The sequence below is a fragment of the Pollachius pollachius genome, assembly GCF_949987615.1.
Source record: "Pollachius pollachius genome assembly, chromosome: 8".
NCBI classification, from domain to species: Eukaryota; Metazoa; Chordata; class Actinopteri; order Gadiformes; family Gadidae; genus Pollachius; species Pollachius pollachius.
This window is the reverse complement of record NC_136941.1, coordinates 13,954,573-13,978,915: the sequence shown is the minus strand read 5'-3', so window position 1 is coordinate 13,978,915 and position 24,343 is coordinate 13,954,573. Positions and strand designations below refer to the sequence as shown.

General features: G+C 45.1%; 1 protein-coding gene across 4 annotated transcripts; it reads right to left on the bottom strand.

Moving 5' to 3' along the window:
• Window positions 1-405: 405 nt before the first annotated feature.
• Window positions 406-24,022, bottom strand: uckl1b (uridine-cytidine kinase 1-like 1b; the record flags this gene model as incomplete). 4 transcript variants are annotated; one of them, XM_079740755.1, is made up of 15 exons in its annotated part: window positions 406-2,042; window positions 2,626-2,782; window positions 2,884-2,991; window positions 3,550-3,672; window positions 3,810-3,872; window positions 4,265-4,358; window positions 4,850-4,948; window positions 7,031-7,047; window positions 7,751-7,812; window positions 8,001-8,190; window positions 8,740-8,811; window positions 9,267-9,437; window positions 18,889-18,995; window positions 19,530-19,729; window positions 23,949-24,022. In XM_079740755.1, 15 exons carry the CDS (start codon window positions 24,020-24,022, stop codon window positions 1,963-1,965), a joined length of 1,617 nt encoding a protein of 538 aa, XP_079596881.1. In that variant the 3' UTR covers window positions 406-1,962. The 4 variants fall into 4 exon arrangements, with proteins under 4 accessions (XP_079596881.1, XP_079596880.1, XP_079596882.1 ...); XM_079740754.1 differs by lacking the exon at window positions 7,031-7,047 and adding an exon at window positions 5,727-5,746; XM_079740756.1 differs by lacking the exons at window positions 7,031-7,047; window positions 23,949-24,022 and adding exons at window positions 5,727-5,746; window positions 21,650-21,912.
• Between the last annotated feature and the right edge of the window lie 321 nt (window positions 24,023-24,343).

Genomic DNA, 24,343 nt, shown 5'->3' with positions numbered 1-24,343 from the left:
GCTACCTTGGCAGTTTTTTCGACAGCCAGTGTGATGAGAAAAAAAAGGCAGTTAGATGGTTATCAAGGTTACTTTCCATGAGCTGAGGGCAGCCAAAGCACGAAATCCTGTTCTTTTTAAAGATGTAGACAATTACTATCCATTGAAATAATACAGATCACATCGGTTTTCATGACTAATGGGACTTGTTTTATTGAGCGTGCTCAGTTGATAGTGATACGAGGTCCCTGTGGCAAAGCTTTGGTTATACCACACGGTTATCAAAGAGTCAAACGTGCTTCAGTTTGTTGTATTTGTTAGTTGGGATAAGTATTACTTTGTCGGATACAGTATTTTGTCCAATCATCCTAATTTTGCCGTTCTAAAATTAAACAGGGATCAAAATATCACCATGAATAAAGGGAATAAAGAGTAAATAAAGAAGTGATTGTTTTATTGAGCATTAACTGGAATTTCAAAACAATATATTAACACATGAAGCTTCAATTGTTCATAATCCTTATAGATTATTATAACCTTATGATGCCAAAACTTGATGTGGCATATAGATATTGGTTGATTAAAATATAAATACAATAGGGGTGTTTCTTTATATATCTTAAAAATTAAGGAACAAACTAAACTCTCTCGAAAGATAAATAAACATATTGCATTTAACTGAAGTAAACTATACACTAAAGACAGTACAGTAAGCATCACAAAGCAAACATTTTCTGAAAATCATATTAACATAATAATAATACAAGTTACCCTTATTTAAACAACTGTATAGTTAACGTATAGGTAACGCGTTAAAACCATTTTGCATATTCGAGGAGCCACCTAACATAGACATCACAAGAATACCTGCTGAGAAGCATGCATCTGTACATATTATCTCACCTTTCGATCTGCTTTGGTTATGCATTGCCATTGCCACACAATTTTTTTTTAAATTAGGGTTCTTCACTGTCACAGTGAAACCATTATCTTCATCACATTACGTTATAGCACTTTAGGGATTGTTGGAACCAATTAATAATTCAAGTCATACCGTCTGTAATTCAAAGGCATTTCAGTCCCTGGCAATTTAAAAATATTTTTAACTATCCAAGCACTTCTCTTCACTTCTCTGTACGTTATACAATTCAGTTAAATTATGATAAATCAGGTTCAACAAATTGGATAAAGCGGTATCAATCGTGTGTGTGGTTGCTTTTCTGGTGAAAATGCGATTGGCCCAATTCCCTACTCACCTACTGATATATGACCATGCTGACAGGACCAGACCAGATCCATAGATTAAAAATGGAGGTGGAGGAAACGCTGGACAAATGAACACTGCCAAGTGAATACTAGAGCAATAGCCAAGTCACGGCATAAAAAAAACAAATGGCCTAAAACAGGCTTGAGCTCGATGAAGAATGTATGTGCACATTGAAGTGTGAAAAAAAGCAGGTAAAAAAAACAAGTCTTTAGCCCACACATGGCTGTGTTTTTGATACCGCATGCAAGTGTATCCTTCCATACTGCACAACTTAAAGCTTGATACACCCTATAAAAGAATTGTACTAATTTAGACAATAAAATGACATTTTGCAAAGAATACATTTGGCGACAGGTGCACATACTTTGTAACTCTATAGAACAAAAACAGCGCTTTTTAACAGTCCACAAAATAAAATACAATAAAATAAAGATTTAAACAAATCTCATTACAAAATAATATACATTCTGAAACCTTCTTTGTGTCTACAACCGTTTCTGGGGCACTCATATGGAGATCACCTCGTCAGTTTTGGCCCCTGACAGAAAAGGATTCATGTTACCGCCCAGTGCAGCCACTATGGGATTTTTTTCAAACATTGTCCTCAAAACGCCATCTTGCTGAATCACCGGGGCAAGTTACAGTAGTTCACTGGCAGACAGTCGCTCAGTGACATTCCAGACAGTGAGTCAGCCGGTCCTTTCACTGCCAGACAATCAGTAACTGGGCTGATCCATCTCGTCGTCGCTCCAATCCGGGGGCGCGTCGGTACCGAAATATCTATCCCCAAAGTTACCTGCACAGCAAGAAATCATTGGTTGACATGTTTGAAATGGTTAGGAAAATAAATGCTTGTATGTGCATATAAAGCTGATTTTTTGGAAAACAAAAAGATGATTTGAACAGAATTAGCCAATCGTGACGTTTGTGTTGAGAACAATCTTCCAATTAAGCTTTCAGGTTCACACCTGTCCTGATCTCACATGGCATGGGACACTGTTAAGCACATATACAGAACATATCATTGATAAATAGGAAAATATCCAACATAAATAAGAACAGAAATGTTGAATTAGTACTTACAGTATAGGCCTTTATTTATTGCGTTGTTCAATCTTTAACATTTAATCAACTTCATTTTCGTTTACATCCATAAATATATCTTCCTTTGATGACCAGCCATATTAGGAATAGTCAATGCAACACAAATCATCAGCCATACATACTATCGCCCTCATTCACTATCAATATAGCCCAGCCTCACGATGGCCATGTGGCGTTCATGTCATGGTTTGTTTTGTCACTTCTACACGACTTCCGCTCAGCCTCATATTCCGACCACAACAACACAGTGCTTCAGTGCGTTCCTCCCAACTCACCGATGCCGGGGATGATGTGGAACAGATCGTTGACCTCCTTGTCCACCGCCGTGGTGATGATCTGGACCTGGGGGAAGGCGTAGGCCACAGAGTGGACTCCCATCTCCGCCATGAGCAGGGACACCAGCAAGATCTTATCCTCCTGGACGTCGTGGTCCTGAAAGAACAAACCCAAACACAAACCCCTTATAGCTGCTCAGTAGTAACAACAGGACGTTTGTGCTTCAGATGCTGCACGTCACCCTTCCAGACACCCACCAGTAGAACTCTGACGGCCATCATGGCGGCAGCCCCCGTGGATACGGTGCAGTCCATCAGGATCACGTGGTCCTCCCCGATCTCCCTGGGCAGCCGCAGGTAGTGGAGCTGGCAAAGGTTAAGGGCGCGGTGAGGCAAGACAGGATGTGGCTTTCACACGTCACATACTACAGAGTTTTGGTGTTGGACTACTGAGCTAGAGGTTGAAAGGGGGGCCGAGTTGCACAACACACCAAAGCAGCGTTTGAAAAGCACACCATTTGATGGTTGCTTTAACCCCATTCTTCTCACGATAGTGCGAGTGCACACATTCTGAGCGTGGAAAGCCTCAGCCTGGCTGTTGTTCTGTCTAATGACGTATTCAAGCAGTTGAGCCGGAGAGGAAATTTAGCTTTCTTTACATAAAGCTCTTAGGCCACCACGGCTGTAAAGCCAGTTTAGGCCATGTAATTAGCACGTCTGTCATAAGCCCGTCCAATCATTTTATATACTATACTTATAGGAAGGGGGATAAGAGTCATGAGAGGAGGGCTCGGACGTCATCGGTCGGCTTCTTCCAGAACCTAAATCACTCGGCCCAGGTCTGGTTCCTCCAAATGGCCTCCCCTCGCTTAACGGAGGGTCCACGAGGCCCAGGTGGGAGGGGGCTAGCCCAGCGGTGTGTACCTCTGGCTCCCCCGTGTCCTGGTTGGTCTGGATGAGGATCTTGCCGATGCGGACGTCCTTGCAGACCGCCCTGAGGGCCGGTTCCATGGTCTCCCCGGCCCGCAGGATGGACACGCCCGTCACCTGTGGACGGGGCGGGGGGGGGCGCCAGGCAGGGAGGTTAATGGCACGGGACGGTTCTCTTGAGGGCCGGCTTTGAGGAAATGGGAGGAAATGGGTGTTTGGGGGAAGGGGGAAGGCGGGGGGGGGTGGACCCTCACCCTCTTTCCGTCGAAGGACCTGCCCTCGTAATCCTCGCCCTGGGGCGTCTGGACGGTGTGGGACTGCGGGGTAACAAATACCAGACCGTCACTATGACCGTTCAGTTTGCACTTACAGAATCTAGACGTGCGCGTGTGTAAGTAGGTGCGTTTGAGATGCTTGTCTGCGATGCTCTAGTTTAAAGCCCGGCCGACTTTCCATTCAAGATAGAAGTTTCCATGAGGTTGTCACAAGCAGCTCTCTCTACCGATGTGAAAAACCTTTCTCACTCTCTCTCATATGTCTAGCAATGCATTTCCTTCGCATGGCACCTTTTTCTTTTAACCGATAAGGTATGCCTTGCGCTTCACCCGGGTCCATATATGGTCATACTTCCTACAACAGGATAAGGTCCTACATTCTTAAACCTTTGGCTGAATGAATGAATGGTACACGTGTCACATCTCACGGGCACCTGAGAGGGGAGGAAGGACAGCGCCCGCTCGATCAGCAGCCGCATCAACCTCTTGGAGTAGAAGATGAACTCATCACGGCTGGTTTCCTTGTTTCTGGAGCGGGCAGAAATATTCAATCCATACGTTCGTATCAAATCAAGCATACACAAACACTGGATAGCCTGCTTTCACTACCAGGTCGTACATGATTGAATGACTAGCCAACCATTTTCCCTGTGTGAAAATGTTTGCGACCCCAACTTACATTTGTGTCTATTCTGCTGCAACACCAAGTTTATGCCCAATCAACATCTGGCGGTAATATCGATGTCCCGATGAATGTAATCACATCGCTGTACTACACACAAAATGAATAGTAGTAGTATGAACCCCTTCATCTATACATACAGACGAGTAATACAGGACGAGTCTATGAGTGATTTAAAAAACGAATATGGATGATCAAAGATCTATACCATAGATCAGCCATCTCCTGCGACCCCATAAGCACATCAGGCTCCTGACCCCAAGGTAGGAACCACTGAACAAGGTGTTAGGAGTGCGGACGCTACAGGTGTGTCCTGATTGGTGGTCGGGGGAGCTACCTGATGATGGTGTGCATCCCCCGGACCTGGGGGGTGCTCTCCAGGACACTGAGGGTCTGCGGGAGGGGCTGAGCCTGGTGGGCCGAGGCCAGAGCTGCCCTGTTACCACGGCAACGACAAGAGCAGGGGGTAAAGCAGAGGGGGGAGGGTTCACGGGCACCATAGCATAGAGACGACGGCAGTGGACATGAATGTGTGTGAGCAACCTATGCTCACACACATGCACACACACACACACACACACACACACACACATGCAGACATAGAAATGAATGAGTACATACACACTCGTTACTACTAAAGTTGCAGGCGAAAGATAACCTGGTTAGGGGACAGAGTGAGTGAACACTACATCCCTTCACTAGTTACTAAAAAACACCAAGGAATATGGAAATGTAGTTCAGGTGGGTGTGACCTGTACCTCTTAAACTGGATTGCTTAAGAGGGACTCTGAAGGAGGCTGAAGCAGACGGACAACACAAGTTTGCCACTCAAAAGTGTGCAGAAAAGCCTCATGGAAAGTACATTTTCTTTCAATTGTTCCTTCAAACCAGGGCCTTGAAAGGCTTGGAAGACTTAAGAATATAAAATCCAACAAGTACAAGGCTGATGTATTTTGAAGTAAAGCCAAAATGTCCAAAAATGTAGTTTCCATGACAGGCTAGCTTGTTATTCCTTCAGCTAATTCCACATCACGTTTAGAAGTGAAAAGTGTAGCTGGGTTAGTGTTCCTCCTCTGATGAAGGTTACAACGATAGGCTCGTTGGTCAATGAACAGATCTTCTAACACCACAAACAATTAGCCCACACGATTCTTTTTTTAAGGTTGCTAAATAAAGATGTGCACAACCAGAGAAATCATATCAAATCATCTCACATATCCCAGCGTAGTTTCCTCTATGTGGAGAAGGGTTTTGGGAGACGGAAGACAAAGAACGACAAAAAACAAAAACAACAGAGGAGACACAAAAGGACAAAAAAAGAAAAGAGGAAGAACGATGAGAACAGAGACACAACACAGGGTGGTCGAAGGAGCGAGGTGAGGGGCAGCGTGAGGGAGGGTGACAGCCGCCACATGCCTGTGCTCCATAAGGTGTGATGCTATGTGCTCTATGTGTTTATGTAGTAGCCCTTCAAGGGTACATATGCACGTCGCCCGGCCGACATTATTGGGAGATGAAATTTCTGCAGATCATCACGCATTAAAGTCAATGTGTGTTCATACATTTGTTAAAAAGCCTTATGTCCTAGATTGTGAAATTGCTCAATAATTCTTATGCGCATGTCATCTTGTGTATTGCGACGGTGCCGTTTTGTGTGTGAGATGTGCACAGGTCGCAGCGTGGCTGTCACTCTTCTACAGCATGCTGAGGTGAACAGCGTAGGTGTCATTACAACTCAGGGACCTTGGTACGTTCTATGTCTAAAGAAAGACACCAAATCAACTTCCTCTCTTTTTCTGTTTGTCTCTGTTTCTCTCAAGCGACTGTGGCCACCGCAGTCAAATGGAAAAACATGAAAAAAAAAGTGTGTATGCCGTACGCCATTGGAAACTTTGTGGCTTTGGTAGTCGCATTAGCTGCGGCAACAGCTTCCTCTCCCCTTCCATTCTCTTTAGCCATCTCTCTCTCTCTCCCCTCTACTGGCACAGCTCTCTCTCTCTCTCTCTCTCTCTCTCTCCCCTCTACTGGCACAGCTCTCTCTCTCTCTCTCTCTCGACACAGAAGACAGGAAGGGGTGTGAGTTGTAATTTCTCTGAAAATGAAAAGTAAAAAGATGGCGGAGGGGGAGAAACCAACACCTTTGCTTTGAGTCAACTGCTGGCTGCACCAGAGCCATGCGGACGCTGCCGTCAGGGGTGTGCAAAGCAGTCAGAGTCCCTGCTCTAGACCTTTAAACGTATACATCTCACTCCATTATTTGAATATGTTTCTATGTATGCCAATACTTTCTCCATGTGCTGTTAATTACTACTTATTCTGCCACCACTGCATACAGGGGGCGGTTACAATCCATGTTTATTCCCATCCCTTCTGGCAGCCAACAGAATCCCTAAAGGCAGTGGTTGCTCCAATGAGCTGTCCCGGTCCCCAGTAAGGCCCAGGAGGGGGGGGACAGGGGGAGCCCAGAGTGGACAGACAGTTAGAATGACAGGTACAACAGGACAAAAGGCTACTCTACCTGACGCTGAGCTCTCGCTGTGAGCGATGGCAGGGTCGGGGGTTGGTGGTTTGGAGAGGAGAGCGAGAGAGTGGTCTGTGAGCAGTTTGTATGGTGTGGGGGAAGGGGAAGGAGTGACGGGGATGGGTGAAGCCGACCACACTGTGACACAAGATTCACTAGTGGCTAAGTATGTGCGCTGTGGACGGCTGTGAGTGTGAGTCCAACTTTTGAATAGAAATTCTAATGTGTGTAAGATAGTTGCAAAACAATCGACAATGGCCGCACGCATTCATCCAAAAAAGTGTGTGTATGTGTATATATATAAATCGAATAGCTGAAGCACAGAAAATTCAATTCAATTCAAGAGTACTTACTGCAATATATTGATATTCTAAGCCAGGCTGTGGCATTTAGGAGCTACCAGGCTTTTCAGTGTAGTGCCTGTTAAATCCACCAGAGGGTGTAAGAAGGCTTTTGCATTAACCATTTGATCTGTAATGGCAGAGCCAATTATATTCCTTGAAACTGGGCTTCAGCTCAAAAGCGGAAGAGTTACTGCATCATATTTCTAAGGTGATATGAAAATTGGGTTCTCTTTGGAACTGACATGCCTTATCTTTATTTCTGCAGGCCAAATTAGTTTCCTGTATTTTAGTTTTTTGCTATTGTAACTGGCAGTGTGTCAGTGCCTGTCTGCTTGTATGGCTGAGTGGGCATTTTAACAGGCAGTGTGTTTACCTCTTCTAGTTGGCTGTGGACATGCTGCACAATCAAGTCAATGGCCACCATGTTGCCGCCACCTAATCCATACACACGGTCAAGAAAATAAAACAAGGACCAGTATGTAAGAAAATGTGTCTGTTGATCAGAGCCATCGATGACTCCTCTCTGTACTGCTGCAAATGAGTTACAACGCTTCTTGTGGATTGCGGTGGTAAGAAGACACTGGTCCACCTCATGTTTTGAGGTGAACAGGGGTTGCACTCACCTCGCGGTACGACGATGTCTGCCAGCCGCATGGTGGGCTCGATGTACTGGTCGAAGGCGGGCTTCACATACTTGTTGTACTGCTTGATGACGCCCCCGATGTCGCGGCCCCGCTCCGTGATGTCCCTCCGCAGCCTGCGCACCAAGCGGATGTCCGAATCCGTGTCCACAAAGATCTTCATGTCCAGCAGCTAAAGGCACAACAGATGCACGACAACTGTATGTAGATATATATATATATATATATGATGTGCATGATATTGCATACAAATATGAAATACAACAAGCATCTTTCATGTCCATGGCATATTTCCTTTCCCTTCTTTTGAGAAACTTTCTATGACTGCACAGTATAGGTACTGTAATGTCAAACAAAGGATAATGTGACAGAATGAGGTCGAGCTTGGCTTGAATGAAGGATGAATTCACTTAGACAAGATGGGTCTGAAGCATTGAGTAGAGATGTGAAGAAAGTGCAAATTTGGATAAGCACACACACACGCACGCACACACGCACGCCTATGCAAATGTACATGCAAACAAAACGCACCCACGCAACCACGCACACCGCCGCCCGCACGCATTAAAAATAAAGCACATAAGTGATAAACTCTTAGGTTGGTTAACATTAACCAATAAATTCTTAAACCCAGGTATGGGCCAACAGAAATGTGTCCCCGGTGCCTTTTACAGAGGCAGTGCATCACTTGGGTCCGATGTGGTCGATAACCTGCACCAACCTGCAGCAGTTCTTTATCTGCAAAGGACATGATCCCCTCGAAGATGACAACGCTCGCGCCATACACCGTTTTCTGCCGCGGGGGAGAAAAGCCGGGAGAGTGTGTTAGTTAATCCAATAATACTTTCAGTCCCATCAAAATCTATACCATAGCTGAACATGATTCCCTACATGGACGCCAATTAAAGTAATTGACTGAAATGCAACAACCTTTATCGGCATTGTGCAAAGGGTTATTCCTAGAACAAGTGTGACTTCTGATGTGGCTGAATGCAGTAAAGACACTGTATGATGTATCCCACCCCCCCTTCTGCTCATTGTAGAGGCTCTTCATGGACACTTAGAGGATTTAGGGGATGGTGTATCCATCAAACTGTCCTTCGTCACAACTTGCGGTTGTGATGAACCGCTATTCCAATAAAAGCCCCTGAGGGTCACCATAAAAGTGGGATTACAGAGCAATGACTCTGAGATTCAGTCCATTACATTGCCTTCGTACCCCAGCGTTTAGTGTCTTGCTTCGCTCACCCACTCCTTCTGTCGCCCGTGAGTCGTAAAGTCGTACACAGGGATTTTCACACTCTTGCCCAGTTTGAGTTTGCGCAGCGTGTGTGTCAGCAGGCCAAAGTCAAAGGCGTCTGGGTGATCAAAGTTGTAGTTGTTATCGGCAGCCAGGTTCTGCTCATCTTGGGACAGGACCTGAGGACAACATCAGCAGTTATACAACCTTTAAAACGTTACGACTATTCTGCACCACTGGACAAACTTTTGTCACTCGTTTTGCTTGCACTTAAAATTGGTCTACAATAAAACTAGTAGACACTTCCGCTCTTCTTAGAACCCAAGTTGAAACACGCATTGCAAATAGCAACTGTAATGTTGTCTTGTGATTGTGAGAAATGTTCACACTGGTGGTGACATGTTTGCTTCCTTATCTACTACACCCACACTGCATGCTGAAGTTTGTTGGCATGAGTGGGACAGAAGTGTGCAGCTTTTGCTAAGCCCTAGGGTTAATCTAATGTAAGCAATATTAGTTTCCAATTAACATCTATTTATCGGCTTTAAATTCATTAATGGTATAGTACATAATAATAAAAATCCACCATAAACTGACGGAAATATATCGGACCAGAAATTTATCGTGCATCCTTACAAAAAAAATGTCTAAAAGCAATTTAAACTATTTTGGTCAACATACTAAATGCACACGAGGCTTTGATGGGTTTGGCTTTTATACATTCATACCATTCTGTAATTTCACCCAGGTATAGGGTATATGACGGTGTTGGAGTATGTGTGGATAACTCCTGGTTAAAGCAGCCTCACCGAGTCAGACTGATTGGACTCTGGGGCTGGGTGAGGCTGCACACTTGTTGCACATTGAGCAATCAGTGCAAAGGTTAAGCCAGCCATCTCCACACACATTTGGAGAGATATCTCCACACACTGTGGGAGAGATCTCCTGCATGGCAGTGGAGCACCATGATCATGCAGGAGCACTTTCCCTGAGGGAGTGTGGAGATGGCTGGTTTAACCTGTATCAACCAGTGTACACACACAAATAATTACACCTGTGTTACAGAGAGTATACACTGTATGTGCATAACAACAACAATGGTGCGTCATTGGCCAAGTAATTTTTTTACTTGCTACTTGTTCATTTCCAGCTAGCGGGATCTCTTCAGAGATTTGAATGTTTTATCCTTTGGAATTTTTATTAATTGTTTGGGACATGGAACTTTGTAATTTGACTACTGTGTAGACATATTGACCAAAAGATGGCTCTATAGAGGAGTGCTGCTGCCCGACGGTCTCCTGGGCAGGTATAAACCGCTAGACATATGGGACTCATACAGGTGATTAGCGATGTAACGGAATGAAAATTTAACCTCACGGTTATGGAGACAAATTATCCCGGTTTTCGGTATTATCGCGGTATTTTTAAATACCCAAACTATGCCCATACTTCAGCCTTAGTCATCTTAGAAGGTAGGGATGGGCAACGATTGTCGAATAGTCGTAGTCACGTAGAATAGGCAATAATGAATGTGACTATCGTTATTTATAACACGGCTCTTCTCAATGCTGTTGAACACTCCGTTCACTTGCATGGGCCTTCACAACTTCCGGTGGTGAATGATTTTTTGATAATTTTATGTTGCTAAGCATATAATGACCGCTGTCAAGGAAAGTTTTTTTTTTTTTCCTATCGTATCACTCCGGAAGTGGTCAACCCCAGCGTCCTCGGTTGCTAAGCGACGTCAACGTCTTTGGCGGAATATTTCCCTGCTGATCAACACTACGAATGCTGGTTGTTCTGCCCCTGGCATTGAAAGTGTGTTTTTTGTATGTATGTGGCATAGGTGCCTGTACCTTTAAGAGGGAATGCTCTAAGGGAGGGGCTGCTAGTTAGGTGACCGGAAGTCACAAGCACGTTATTCACATAGAGAGCATGCAGGATCGACAGCTTGATCAGCTCTTCCATTAAGATGCACTTCTACATCTTCTTGTTTGTTAAAGCAACGTCTGTAAGTATTATCTTTATTTTCCATGTCTTGAATTATAGATTTACTTCTTTATGCTTACTGTTTAGCTTTATTAATACTTACCTTATGTTTATATTGTGCTTACAGTTTCACGAAATTACCATCAAACTACATGAGTAATCCTCAACACGCTGTGGAGTTTTTTGGGAAACGTTTAACTGAGTGGATAGTTAGCTTGCTTGGCTAGCGAGCCCATTACAGTGAAAAGACGGCAACACAGCTAACAAGATAGCCGAAGACAGCCATCTTACAGAGCTAAATTGCTAACCGGCTAACGGAAAGACATCCATACAGCCTGTACGCCATCATATCTGTTGCTGGTATTAAAAACGCACCGTCATTATGTCAGCAGCTAACAGTAAAAACAAAGAAAATGGAGATAATAAGTCTGTGAGCTCTCGCTCTTCCGGTACATCGTCCAGCTCAAAGATGTCTATGGCTGTGGCCATGGCCAAAGCAAAAGCTGAAGCAGCGCAAGCTAGAGCGGCACATTCAAAAAGGGAAATTGAATTAAAGGTAGAGCAAGCACGGATTAATGCCAATCTTGATGCATTAAACGAAGAGAAAGAAAAAGATGCTGCCATAGCGGAGGCTGATTCTCTGATGGCTGGTATGAGAGAACAGTGGATCGAAGTGGTCAGTGAGGCTGCCAGTAAAGTATCAAAAAAAAGCAAAGAAGAGCGTACTGCTGCTTACGTGGCAGAGCAAGCCAGTAAAACTGCAGTTAATTCGCCAGCCAATATAAATGGTGACAATCCCACATTACCAAACCCACAAAGCATCAGCCAAGCCCAAGACACCACTCCTGATGAGACTACGTCATTCTACGCATCTCAAGTGTCGCATTATAGAGAGACTACACCTGACTACACACCGCAAGTCCCTCATCATATTAAAGCGTCGCCACATTATAGCCTAAATAAGCATTTGCCATCCCCTGTACATCAGCCTGTCCATGGAGCGCCCTGTAGAGTTGGATGCGACCACCGTCAAACCACCAATGACCTCGCTAAATATCTGGCCCGCAGCCACCTCGTGACATCAGGACTCACTGTATACGATGAACAACCAATGAACTACTGGTCATGGAAAATGTCGTTCCATAGTGCTATTGACAACCTGGACTTGTCTGCTGGAGAACAGCTCGACCTTCTCACCAAGTATCTTGGAAAAGAGTCAGCAGAACAGGTTAAACGGATTAAATCGGTCAATATCAGACACCCGCCTACTGGATTGACTATGGCATGGGAGCGGCTCGACGAGCTATACGGCTCACCGGAGGCCGTCGAACAGGCCCTCTTTGGTAAACTGGAAAACTTCCCCAAAATCACAACAAAGGATCCACAGAGACTTCGAGATTTAGCAGATCTGTTGTCAGAGCTGGAAGCAGCTAAACAAGATGGCTACTTCACCGGTCTTTCATACTTGGACACTTCAAGAGGAGTCAATCCTATAATTGAGAAACTCCCACACAACATTCAGGAAAAGTGGATCTACTTCGGATCACGATACAAACATGACCATTCGGTCAGTTTCCCTCCTTTCTCTGTGTTTGTCGACTTCATTCACAATGAAGCAAAAGCACGTACAGACCGAAGCTTCAACCTCTTCACACAAGTTCCAGCAGAGAAAAAGAACAAGTGGGAGAGGCCTATGAAGGCGCCTGTATACATTCACAAGACCCAAGTCTCTTCAGTGGACAAGCCTGAGTCAAGAGTAGGTAACAAACCAGCGGACCCAAGCAAACACTGCCCCCTACATGGAAAGCCTCACCCCCTGATGAAATGCAGAGGCTTTCGAGAAAAGAGTTTAGAGGAACGCAAACAGTTACTCAAAGAACACTACATCTGCTTTCGCTGTTGCTCCTCCACAGAGCATCTCGCCAGGAACTGCTCCGCCGATGTCAAATGTATGGAATGTGAGAGCACCAACCACACGACAGCACTACACCCTGGACCAGCAACCTGGAAGTCCAATTCGTCCCCTCCCGCTTCAGAGCATAGCGGGGAGGAGGACAAAGCGGAGGCCCAGGAGGTCACTTCGAGGTGCACTCAAGTGTGTGGCGAAGGATTAAGTGCGAGAGCCTGTGCTAAGATCTGCCTCGTCAGTGTGTACCCCACTGGACGCAGACAGGAGTCCAAGAGGATGTACGCAATACTCGATGATCAAAGTAACCGCTCCCTTGCACGTTCAGAGTTCTTTGATGTCTTTAAGATCTCTGGGTGCTCCTACTAATACACTCTCAAGACATGTGCAGGGCTTAAAGAGACAGTGGGGAGAAGAGCCATCGGTTACACTATCGAGTCACTGGACAAGAAACTTAGCTTTCCTCTACCTACGCTTCTCGAATGCAACGAAGTCCCTGACAATCGAGCTGAGATACCTACCCCGGACGCCGCACGCCACCATACTCACCTGAAACGTATTGCAGATGAAATACCACCTCTCGATCCTGATGCTAATGTACTCCTCCTTCTGGGAAGAGACATTCTGAGGTTACACAAGGTCAGGGATCAGATTAATGGTCCAGGCAATGCACCCTTTGCCCAAAGACTGGACCTAGGGTGGGTCGTCATTGGTGACGTTTGCCTTGGAGGTGCACACAGATCACCACAGGTGAACAGCTATAAAACATCCATCCTAGAGAACGGTCGTGCTACCCATCTACAGCCATGCAACAACCAAATCAAAGTGAAAGAGGTTTTCAGTCAAGCACCTACATATCAAAACCATCCAGTACCTACCTTCGCATATAGCTTAGGAAAGCTATCAGAAGACAGCTTAGGCCAAGCCATCTTCACTCGTACTGCCGATGATCACAGACTTGCACCTTCTATGGAGGATCTAGAGTTCCTTCACATCATGGATGCTGAGTTCCACCAAGACAGCTCCAAAAGCTGGGTCGGACCTCTGCCTTTCCGATCCCCAAGACAACGGCTGCCCAACAACAGGAGACAAGCGCATGACCGCCTCCTCTTGCTCCGCCGCACTCTGGAAAAACGACCGCAGATGAAGGCCCACTTTCTAGAGTTCATGCAGAACATGCTTAGCAGAGGACATGCAGAGATCGCTCCACCCCTGCAAGTAGGGAAAGAATGCTGGTACTTACCCCTGTTCGGCGTGTACCATCCCAAAAAGCCGGACAAGATCCGAGTGGTCTTCGACAGCAGCGCATCACATGAAGGAGTCTCACTCAACGATGTCCTGCTCACCGGCCCGGACCTGAACAACAGCCTGCTAGGCGTCCTTATGAGGTTCAGGAAGGAGCAAGTAGCCATTACGGCTGACATCGAACACATGTTCCACTGCTTTGTGGTGAAGGAAGACTATCTCCGCTTCCTATGGTACAGGGACAATGATGCTACCTGCAATGTCGTGGACTACCGGATGCGAGTGCACCTTTTTGGGAACAGTCCTTCTCCTGCTGTGGCCGTGTACGGTCTGAGAAGAGCGGCCAAAGAAGCAGAGGCAGAGTATGGCAGTGACGCAAGAAGACTCATTGAACGTGAGTTCTATGTTGACGATGCTTTGAAGTCGTTCGCTACTGAGGAAGAGGCCATCAGCGTTCTTGGAAGAACACAGAAGATGCTTTCAGCCTCTAACCTCAGGTTGCACAAGATTGCATCAAATCGACCAGCAGTCATTCACGCATTCCCACCTCAAGATCGCTCCAAAGACGTCAACTACTTGGATCTCTTTGTCGATGACCTGCCAGTCCAACATAGTCTTGGATTGTCTTGGAACATGCGAGCAGACACCTTCACATTCCAGATTGAAAACGACAAAAAGCCATTCACTCGCAGAGGGGTGCTGTCAACCGTAAACAGTCTATATGACCCTCTAGGGTTTGTTGCACCGGTCTCTGTTCACGGAAGGCTGATACTCAGAGAGCTCACCACGCAGGCAGAGGATTGGGACTCACCACTCCCAAAAAACATGGAGATCGAGTGGACAAGATGGAAAGAGTCGCTTCAGGACTTACAGGACCTCCAGATACCTCGTCCTTACACGTCCCTCTCTACCGCAGGTGCACAAGTAAGAGAACTCTGTGTTTTTGCAGATGCATCGGTGAAAGCTGTCGCAGCTGTGGCCTACATTAAGGTGACGAACCACGAAAACCAATCCGAGGTTGGCTTTGTCTTCGGGAAGGCAAAGCTGGCGCCTCAGCCTGACCTCACTATCCCAAGACTAGAGTTGTGCGCTGCTGTACTTGCTGTGGAGATAGCCGAGCTGATAGTTGAAGAGATGGATGTCACATTCAACAACATCACATACTACATAGATAGCAAGGTTGTCTTGGGATACATCCACAACCAGTCGAGGAGATTCTATGTGTTCGTGCATAACAGGGTTCAACGTATCCGTCAATCACCCTTTTTTCGGCCAGTGGAAGTACGTCCGTACAGACCTTAATCCAGCCGACGTTGGAACAAGAACAGCTACTCCAGCCCTCCTACGCAGCACAACATGGCTCACCGGGCCAGACTTTCTTAAGAGTGAATCCTTGTCCACGCCTGAAACTGAAGAGAGCTACGACCTCATCGATCCTTCCTCTGACTCTGAAGTACGTCCTCAGGTGACCACAAGTATCACTCATGCAGCCATAGGTATGGTTCATCCTCAACGCTTTGAACGCTTCTCTAAGTTCAGCACTCTCGTCACAGCAGTTGCACACCTGATCCATGTAGCACACTCCTTCATCCGCCCTGTGCAAGGCGAGTGCCAAGGGTGGCACATCTGTCGTCCTACAGAGGAAGTGCTGGTGAGAGCTAAAGTGTGCATCATGAGGAGTGTTCAGAACCATTGTTATGCAGAAGAGCTGAAGTGCATAGCCAAAGGGTTCCCCATTCCATCCTCCAGCAGCCTCTGGAAGTTGCATCCTCTCCAAGACCCAGATCAACTCCTAAGAGTAGGAGGACGCACAGCACAAGCAGGTTTAAACATGAATGAAACACACCCCATCATCATCCCTGGCCAGTATCATCTGGCGACTCTGCTGGTGTGTCACTATCACGAGGCTGTGAAACACCAGGGAAGACATCTTACCAAAACCCTGTATCGGCAGTCTGCTGTACAGATGCGTCACCTGCAGGAAACTGCGAGGAAAAACCGAACATCAACAGATGGCCGATCTGCCAGCAGAACGACTCCAAGTAGCACCTCCATTCACCTACGTAGGTGTTGATGTTTTTGGGCCATGGGAAGTCGTCTCACGCCGCACAAGAGGAGGACACGCTAACGCTAAACGATGGGCTGTGATGTTCTCATGCATGAGTTCAAGGGCAGTTCATATTGAAGTGATCGAGGCAATGAGCACCAGCAGCTTCATCAACGCTTTGAGAAGGTTCTTTGCCATCAGGAGCCCCGCAAAACAGATTCGGTCCGACTGTGGCACGAACTTCGTCGGCGCTTCCCGAGAGCTGGAGATGGACAAGACAAGTCCTACTTTCCAGAAAGTGGAAAAGTACCTGAGCACTCTGGGTGTTTAATCCGCCCCACGCATCCCACATGGGGGGAGCGTGGGAACGTATGATTGGCATCGCTCGCCGTATACTGGATTGTATGCTGTTGGAAGAAAATAAATCTCGTCTGACCCATGAAGTTCTCACAACATTCATGTCTGAGGTAACTGCTGTCATGAACGCGAGACCACTCATCCCAGTGTCATCAGATCCGGAGTCGCCTCTCATCCTCACCCCAGCAATGCTCCTGACCCTCAAAACAGGTTCTACTCCTCCTCCTCTTCCTGGCCACTTTGATGAGGCAGATCTCTTCAAAGAGGAATGGAAGCAAGTTCAAAGCCTAGCTGACATCTTTTGGAGCAGATGGAGGCGTGAATATCTCAAAACCCTGCAGCTATGTCACAAGTGGCAAGGAAAGAAGCCTGGTCTCCAAGAAGGGGACATCATTCTCTTAAAAGATAGTCAAGCAAAGAGAGATGAATGGCCCATGGGCATTCTCACCAAGACCTTACCAGGAGAAGATGGATTGGTTCGGAAAGTTGAAGTGGAAGTCAAAGGTGGAACCAAGAAGACGTTCTTTCGTCCTGTTACAGAAGTTGTTCTGCTTCTGTCTCCTAAGACTGATTCTGTTAATTAATGTAGAGTCTTGTAAGACCCTAAGTGGGGAGTGTTCTGCCCCTGGCATTGAAAGTGTGTTTTTTGTAATGTATGTGGCATAGGTGCCTGTACCTTTAAGAGGGAATGCTCTAAGGGAGGGGCTGCTAGTTAGGTGACCGGAAGTCACAAGCACGTTATTCACATAGAGAGCATGCAGGATCGACAGCTTGATCAGCTCTTCCATTAAGATGCAGTTCTACATCTTCTTGTTTGTTAAAGCAACGTCTGTAAGTATTATCTTTATTTTCCATGTGTTGAATTATAGATTTACTTCTTTATGCTTACTGTTAAGCTTTATTAATACTTACCTTATGTTTGTATTGTGTTTACAGTTTCACGAAATGACCATTAAACTACATGAGTAATCCGCAACACGCTGTGGAGTTTTTTGGGAAACGTTTAACTGAGTGGATAGTTAGCTTGCTTGGCTAGCGAGCCCATTACACTGGTAACAAATAAAATGTAAAAAGACACACCGTGTGAAGTTATTTTTTTAAGTGTCTAGTTCACCGTCATGCAGGCTGTGTTCAGTAAAATAAAATCTGTTTTCGGCGCATGTAGGCTTATCTGGGCTTATCTTTTACCAATTTCATACAAATACAAACGTTATCAACATAATTGAACATTGGAAAAAGTATAATAGAGAGCGTCTGTATTTTTGACGGTATTGAATCGTACCCTCTGTATTTCAAAATACACTACTGTGTACTGTAATACTGCGAAGCACGCACGCACACACACATACTTTGAGAGAAGTTGAGTTTGGCAGACCTAAAATTAGGCACGGCTGGAGCCTCCCTCTGACGTCTGTATCGAGCCTTGAGTGTGTATTTGTGTTTGCTGTGTGTGTGAAGGTATTCATACAAGTGCATGTATTTGTGTGTATTTATATCTTTACTTAATATGTCCAAACATTGAAATCTAGAACTCATATACACATAACATAATGTTGAAATATTTGCAGAACAAAAATATCTTCTGCTTTTTACAGTCTGAGGACACAGCAGCCAACATGTTCTGGAGGCACACAGGTCTAAAATGCGCTTCTCACGGTCGCAGGTACAACAGACAAGTCCAGGAGGCCTTTCCTGCTTTTTTCCAGAGGCAGATCTGTGTTGGCCCAGCTGCAGGCATCTCAACGGCAGGTGCTCTACACCCGATGACATTTAGATGAGAGCGGCCGTGCGTCCGGTCCGCCGCCCCTTATGACTGCTGTCAGACCGTGGCATGATTACATAAGGAGGCAGGGGGGTAGTAGAGAGGTGTATTTGTATGGTTGGTGTGTGTGTGTGTGTGTGTGTGTCATTCTTCCTCAGTTTGGCATGGGCCAGACAGAGAGTAGAAGCCTATTAAACAGGGCAGGGCTTTTGTGATCAGCAGATCTCAATGTTTATATGGCTTGGAGGGCAAACCAGGACACATAAAATTGCTTAATGTTCTGCATAGTCCTGTGACACAGGTACATAGCCTTAATACACATACCTTGTAGAAGGAGTCCATGGACAGTAGGACAACCCAAGGGACATCAAGGGCCTCGATAATCTTCCTGGCCACTGTGGTCTTCCCTGATGCGCTTCCTCCACACAGGCCTGAAGGAGAAACAAACAACGTTCCTTACTGAGAAACTTTGATACCTTGAAGGAAGGCACATTCTTGAGGAAAACCAATAGGATTGCAGCAAGTAGCAGCAGGTAGACATTATGGAAAGCCTGTCAGGGTACAGGCACAGCTCTCTCCTATTAAACTGATGTTTTGTTTTCTACATTTGAAAATGGTTGTGAATATCTTATTTGCAGCAGCTATGAATGTCTGGTTTGTCTCCATCCACACACAGACACCACATACCTGCTTGAAGACTATTGCCATTGCATATCCAACCAGTCAATGCATTTCTAAAGGGTGCCGCCTTTTTAACCACATGCGGATCAAGTCCTCTCACTCAAGGTGAGGCATGCAGGGCATATCATCCTGACACAGAGCTTTTGTTGACGACGCAGGGCTAATGTTGTGTACACATCACGGGGTGGCCAATTGCTCCATGGGGAACACAAACAGAAATCTAGAAAAGCGACGAGGACAAGTCCCAGTCTCTCTGTGACTCAGAGCTCGTGCGAGCGGCTCACCGATGACGAAGGCCTCCTTGGACTGGGCACCGTGCTCGTTGTACCAGGGCGGGCGGCCCGCCGTGTATATGGTTCGCTTGGAGGTGCGCAGGAGAGGGGGCTCCGACTTGCATTGGCTGGTGGTCCGTTTCCTCGGCGACAGGCCGGTGCTCACCGTGGGGAGAAGCCGGTCCAGACCGGAGCCTTCGCCGCCACCGCCGCTGCAATGCATAATGTAACGTGAGAATGGATGACAGCGGCAGGCTTTGCATCAGTGCATTGGGAAGGAACACTTTAATGACAAGCAGTCATGAGACATTTACAAGCCTTTTGTTAATGATGAACTGGTCACTATCAAAACATTCATTTACAAGCCTTTAGTTAATGATGAACTAATCATTAAGAATACATTAACATACATTTGAGATGATTTATAAGTGGTATGATAAATGGCCCCTATTTTACCAGCTAGTGTTATGTTTCAGGTGTCGAACACAGAAACATGAAGTCTACCTCTTATGAAATTTTGGGTAGGAACACTCTTACATCAGAGTAATAAACATGGTATCCGTAATTACTTAAAGTAGAAACCCTTGGATTATTTGACATGGTATTTGTGTTCAGGTTTTGCATTGATTAGCACTTAATGGAAAGTGAAAAACTGCTGTTCCTGTGTCAATGGTTCCTTATTATAAATGAAAATAGCCCTTTGGCTTTGACTTTTGAATGAATAAAATTAAAGATTAAATTAAAACAGCCAAGCAATTTTAACATTAGAGAAGTTAACAATTCCCCATGATGTTTTGTTTTAGGCTAAGGATAGAGTGAGTTCTAATTTAGTCAATAAGTGAAAAGAGCAGTATAGAGAGCATTACAATTCTGTGGACATTGTCAGGGTTTAGTATTCAGACCAGCAGAACACAAGAACAAAGCGCGTCTGGACTGTTGAGTAACCTATACACACACAACCTCCCGCCAAAGGACACGCGCTACTCCCCACACAACGAGCCCATGAGGTCCTTGGCGACCATACACTCGGAAACCGATTAGGTCAAACTGAACAGCAGTTAAGAGATTAGACAAATCAACATACAACATGTTGGCTGGGTGGCATGTTCGATTAACACCTACTGCATTAAGCGGTTGAGCTGGTCCATTCTTAAGAGTAGGACCGGGATGAGTGGAATACCAAATGTCTCTCTCCCTCGATGTGTCCCGACAGTGAACCCTAAACGGCAACTCTTAATCCTATTGAATCTCCGTCACAACTCTGTGTCTAACTTTGTGATTCTTTGTGTCACTGGCCAATCAAGCCCAACAGGTGGAGATCCAAGGCAGGGTTGAAGGTGAAATAAAAAGCAAAGAGATAGAGAGCGAAAGATAGATAGGAGATCTCGCTCGAGAACTCTTATCTTTTATGGCAAGGGCTGGAATTGATAGGATCTTATACAGTGCTAGAGTACAGTGTCGCACTCTACCCTCTCTCTGGGTTATCAGAGACGATCCATGTTAAAAGATAAGCACAAATGTGCATGTGAGCATGGCTAAACCACGCCTTTGTCCTGCGGTGGCAGTGACAGGACTGAGTGGACCACGACAAAGCCAACCAGCTGGGAAAGGACTTTTTTGCAAAATAAAATACAGAAGAGCAGTTCAAAACAAAAGGATGAAAAGCCTCTTATGAATGTGGAAACCATTTGCCATCTCCATCCAGCAGATGATGTTGTATAGAGTAAGTTATAACAAAATAATTGAAAAGAGAGGCGTTCACTCTGTGGGAAACCCACGCTCAGTAGCAACACTTGACTACCGAGAACAACACTACCTAAATTGTCGCTATGCTGTGGAACCATGGTCATTACCACAATAAAATGGATGAGGCACAGACACTGTCTAACAGATACTGTACATCATCCACCTTATTATCTATTCTCTTATAAGCCTACGTAGTTCTTCCTACTCCCGTCTTACCACATGTTTAAGGTAGAGAGACACAGGAGGACTTGAGCCTTAACATAGTCCAAAAAAAACTAGCCGCAATATGCCAACCACTACAAAACAGAGCCAAAGAAAATATATATAATAATAATAAGATCATGAAAACATGATGGTGCAAACATACAAAAATGTAAACCACTTACCTGAGGTTCCAACAGGCAGATATTCTAGCTCCTGAATAGGCTGGTAGAGTGTTCATAACTTGATACAACCGGCTTTCCACTGTAGACTTTATTTAAACTATTATTATTACAAGTAAGCACACATCATGTACACATACTCAGGCACATTCTACCCCTTCTCGACTAGTAAAACTATTTAAAGACAGTCATTGCAAGAGGGGAGGAGAGAGAGAAGAAACATAACTAAACTTTGTTTTGGTTTCTATTCTGTCAATTAAGCACCAATGAGCGAGAGAGCGGGAGAGAGAGAGTGAGAGATAAAGAACTATAAACGGTGACCGGTAAGTTTGGAAACGAAACTGCTACGGGCTCGCCCTCTTTGCCTGTCCAGCCCTCCCCCTGGTAGACTAGCCAACAAATGTAAGAGGATAACCTATCCTCCAGATTATGTTCGTTAGGCGATATTAATAGCAGCAGGTTGGAGCTAGACCTTCCCACTCCAGGCCTCAACACACGCACACACTCTTAAACACACAGAAAAGCACCAAGCAGGGCTCGTCTATCAGGGACAGTCCCTGTCACAATATCTTGCTGAAAAAGGACAGAGGCAGCGGTCATGAAACAGCTTATGATATAGCTCATACAGACCAAAGGTAAGAATATTCAGCTTAAAGGAAAGCCAAAAAGGCTAGGGCTTCTTGAAAAAATGGAATACAAGGTAGAAAGAAGACAGAAGGAACACTAAAGGGAAAGGCAAGGCACGATTCCCCTGTAAAGACTCGATGTGCCTGACAGCAGCCTGGAAACATCCACAGGCAGACAAACACGGCTACACACACACACGCAGAGTTCTGCCCCGCCCTTGCTCAACACATACTGGGCAGTGGGGAAATAAACAGCATGATGAAACTGAACACTGCCTCAACCTCTCTATTACCTGACACACACACGCATATACATACACACACACACACACACACACACACACACACACAACCGAGAGGCTAAACGGTACAGACGAAAAGATTATCACCAGCCTCAGTTCTTAACAAAAAAGTTACAACCAAACCCATGTTAAAGACCACAGTTTAGCTACCATGTCAACAAGAGTGCTAAGCGCAATGTAGATTTGCTGATTTTCTGTCCTCAGTACACAGTAACCATGTGCTACCAACCTACTTCCTAGAAGGCGGTGATCCTTTGCCCTGAATCAACTATCATGCTGAGAAAAAGATAAATGTGTAAACTATTTGAAGGTCAATACTACTTTAGACCATCTTTAGGCAAATAGTGTCACACACAACTTGGATTGAAGTCCGTGGTGGATTGCAATGCTGAGCTGATAAAGTGGAAAATAATAAGTGTTACATATTGTATCATGCAGATAAATGAGCAACCCAATGTATAGGCTCGGTTGAATTTGGAATCACCTTGACCTAAATGTGTAGTTATGTAAGTGAACATGTACTGTGGTTAGTGCTACACTACATAAATTATATGGTAGACCCCTTAAACTAACTGAACTTCAGAGGGCCAAGAATATTATTTAAAATTATGTATTCAAAACGTATGTTTAAGCGTCCTCCATTTAATATGTGTTGTAATGCCATCTGAACTACACAGATTGACAGTTTATACTACAGGTTTATGTACAGGATAGAGCTATGTTGTAACACCCTCTTGTGGCACAAAATGCATCACGGACAGCTAGAGGAGTTCTGTTAGTTTACCCCTTAAATACGTACCATTACTGATCTTTGATGTTACTGACACGCGTTAGGAGTAATGATGACATTTACTAAACTTTAATTTAAGTGCAATATATATTATGACATTAGGTCTAGAGCAGTAAAGGGGGTGTATTCCTATCCTACAAGCAGAATAACTGCTTACTCATCTTACAATTGCCCCAACAATGCCCAGCTACTGCGTCTGTCTAACACATAATTATTGGATTGTTTCCGGGGAATGTGACAGGAAACGAAACTTGATACAGGCCTACACTATAAGACTAACACCACATGCCGAATGTGTATTCCCCATTAAATATTGTAATAACACAGCCAGAAAGACTGTACGCCACGTGTAGCAATCTCCAATGTCAACTAATCAGTAGATATTCATGGACCATGTATAGTATTGCCTACATGTTAACCTCATGCCTTCCATTACAAGCACTACACGATGCTCTTTGGCTGACTTGGTAGCACATTGGGAGGTCGTGGTTCAATGAATAATGTCTCTGCGGGAAAATATGAAAATAAAAATAAAACCAACAGTCCCCAGGCTGGATGTAGCTAAATTGGTAAAACGTGTTTACCTATTAGATACTGCCGAAGCTTTTTCTTCGGTCTCCATTTTTGAGACACTTCCTTCTCTGCAGACGGCAGACATTGTTGTTTCATTACTGACAATCAGCTGTTCAGCGGGGTTAACGTTAAAGCATTATGGGAAATGTAGTCATATTAAATATTCGCATCGTTGTAGCTAACGGACCACCAACTCGACGTGGACTCCCGTTCCCAGAACCCCCAGGTTCTTTTTGGTTCTCTGTAAAACGAGTACAATATTCATAATCATATAAGGACCTGTGCCCACGACACGTTGTAAAACGATACGGCCTCGTGTTAATATATTGTTGTCAGAATATAGTTTTATGCTAGCTTTTGGTTTGATTGTATAATGATTGTTAAACATGTTTAACCTTGAGGGACT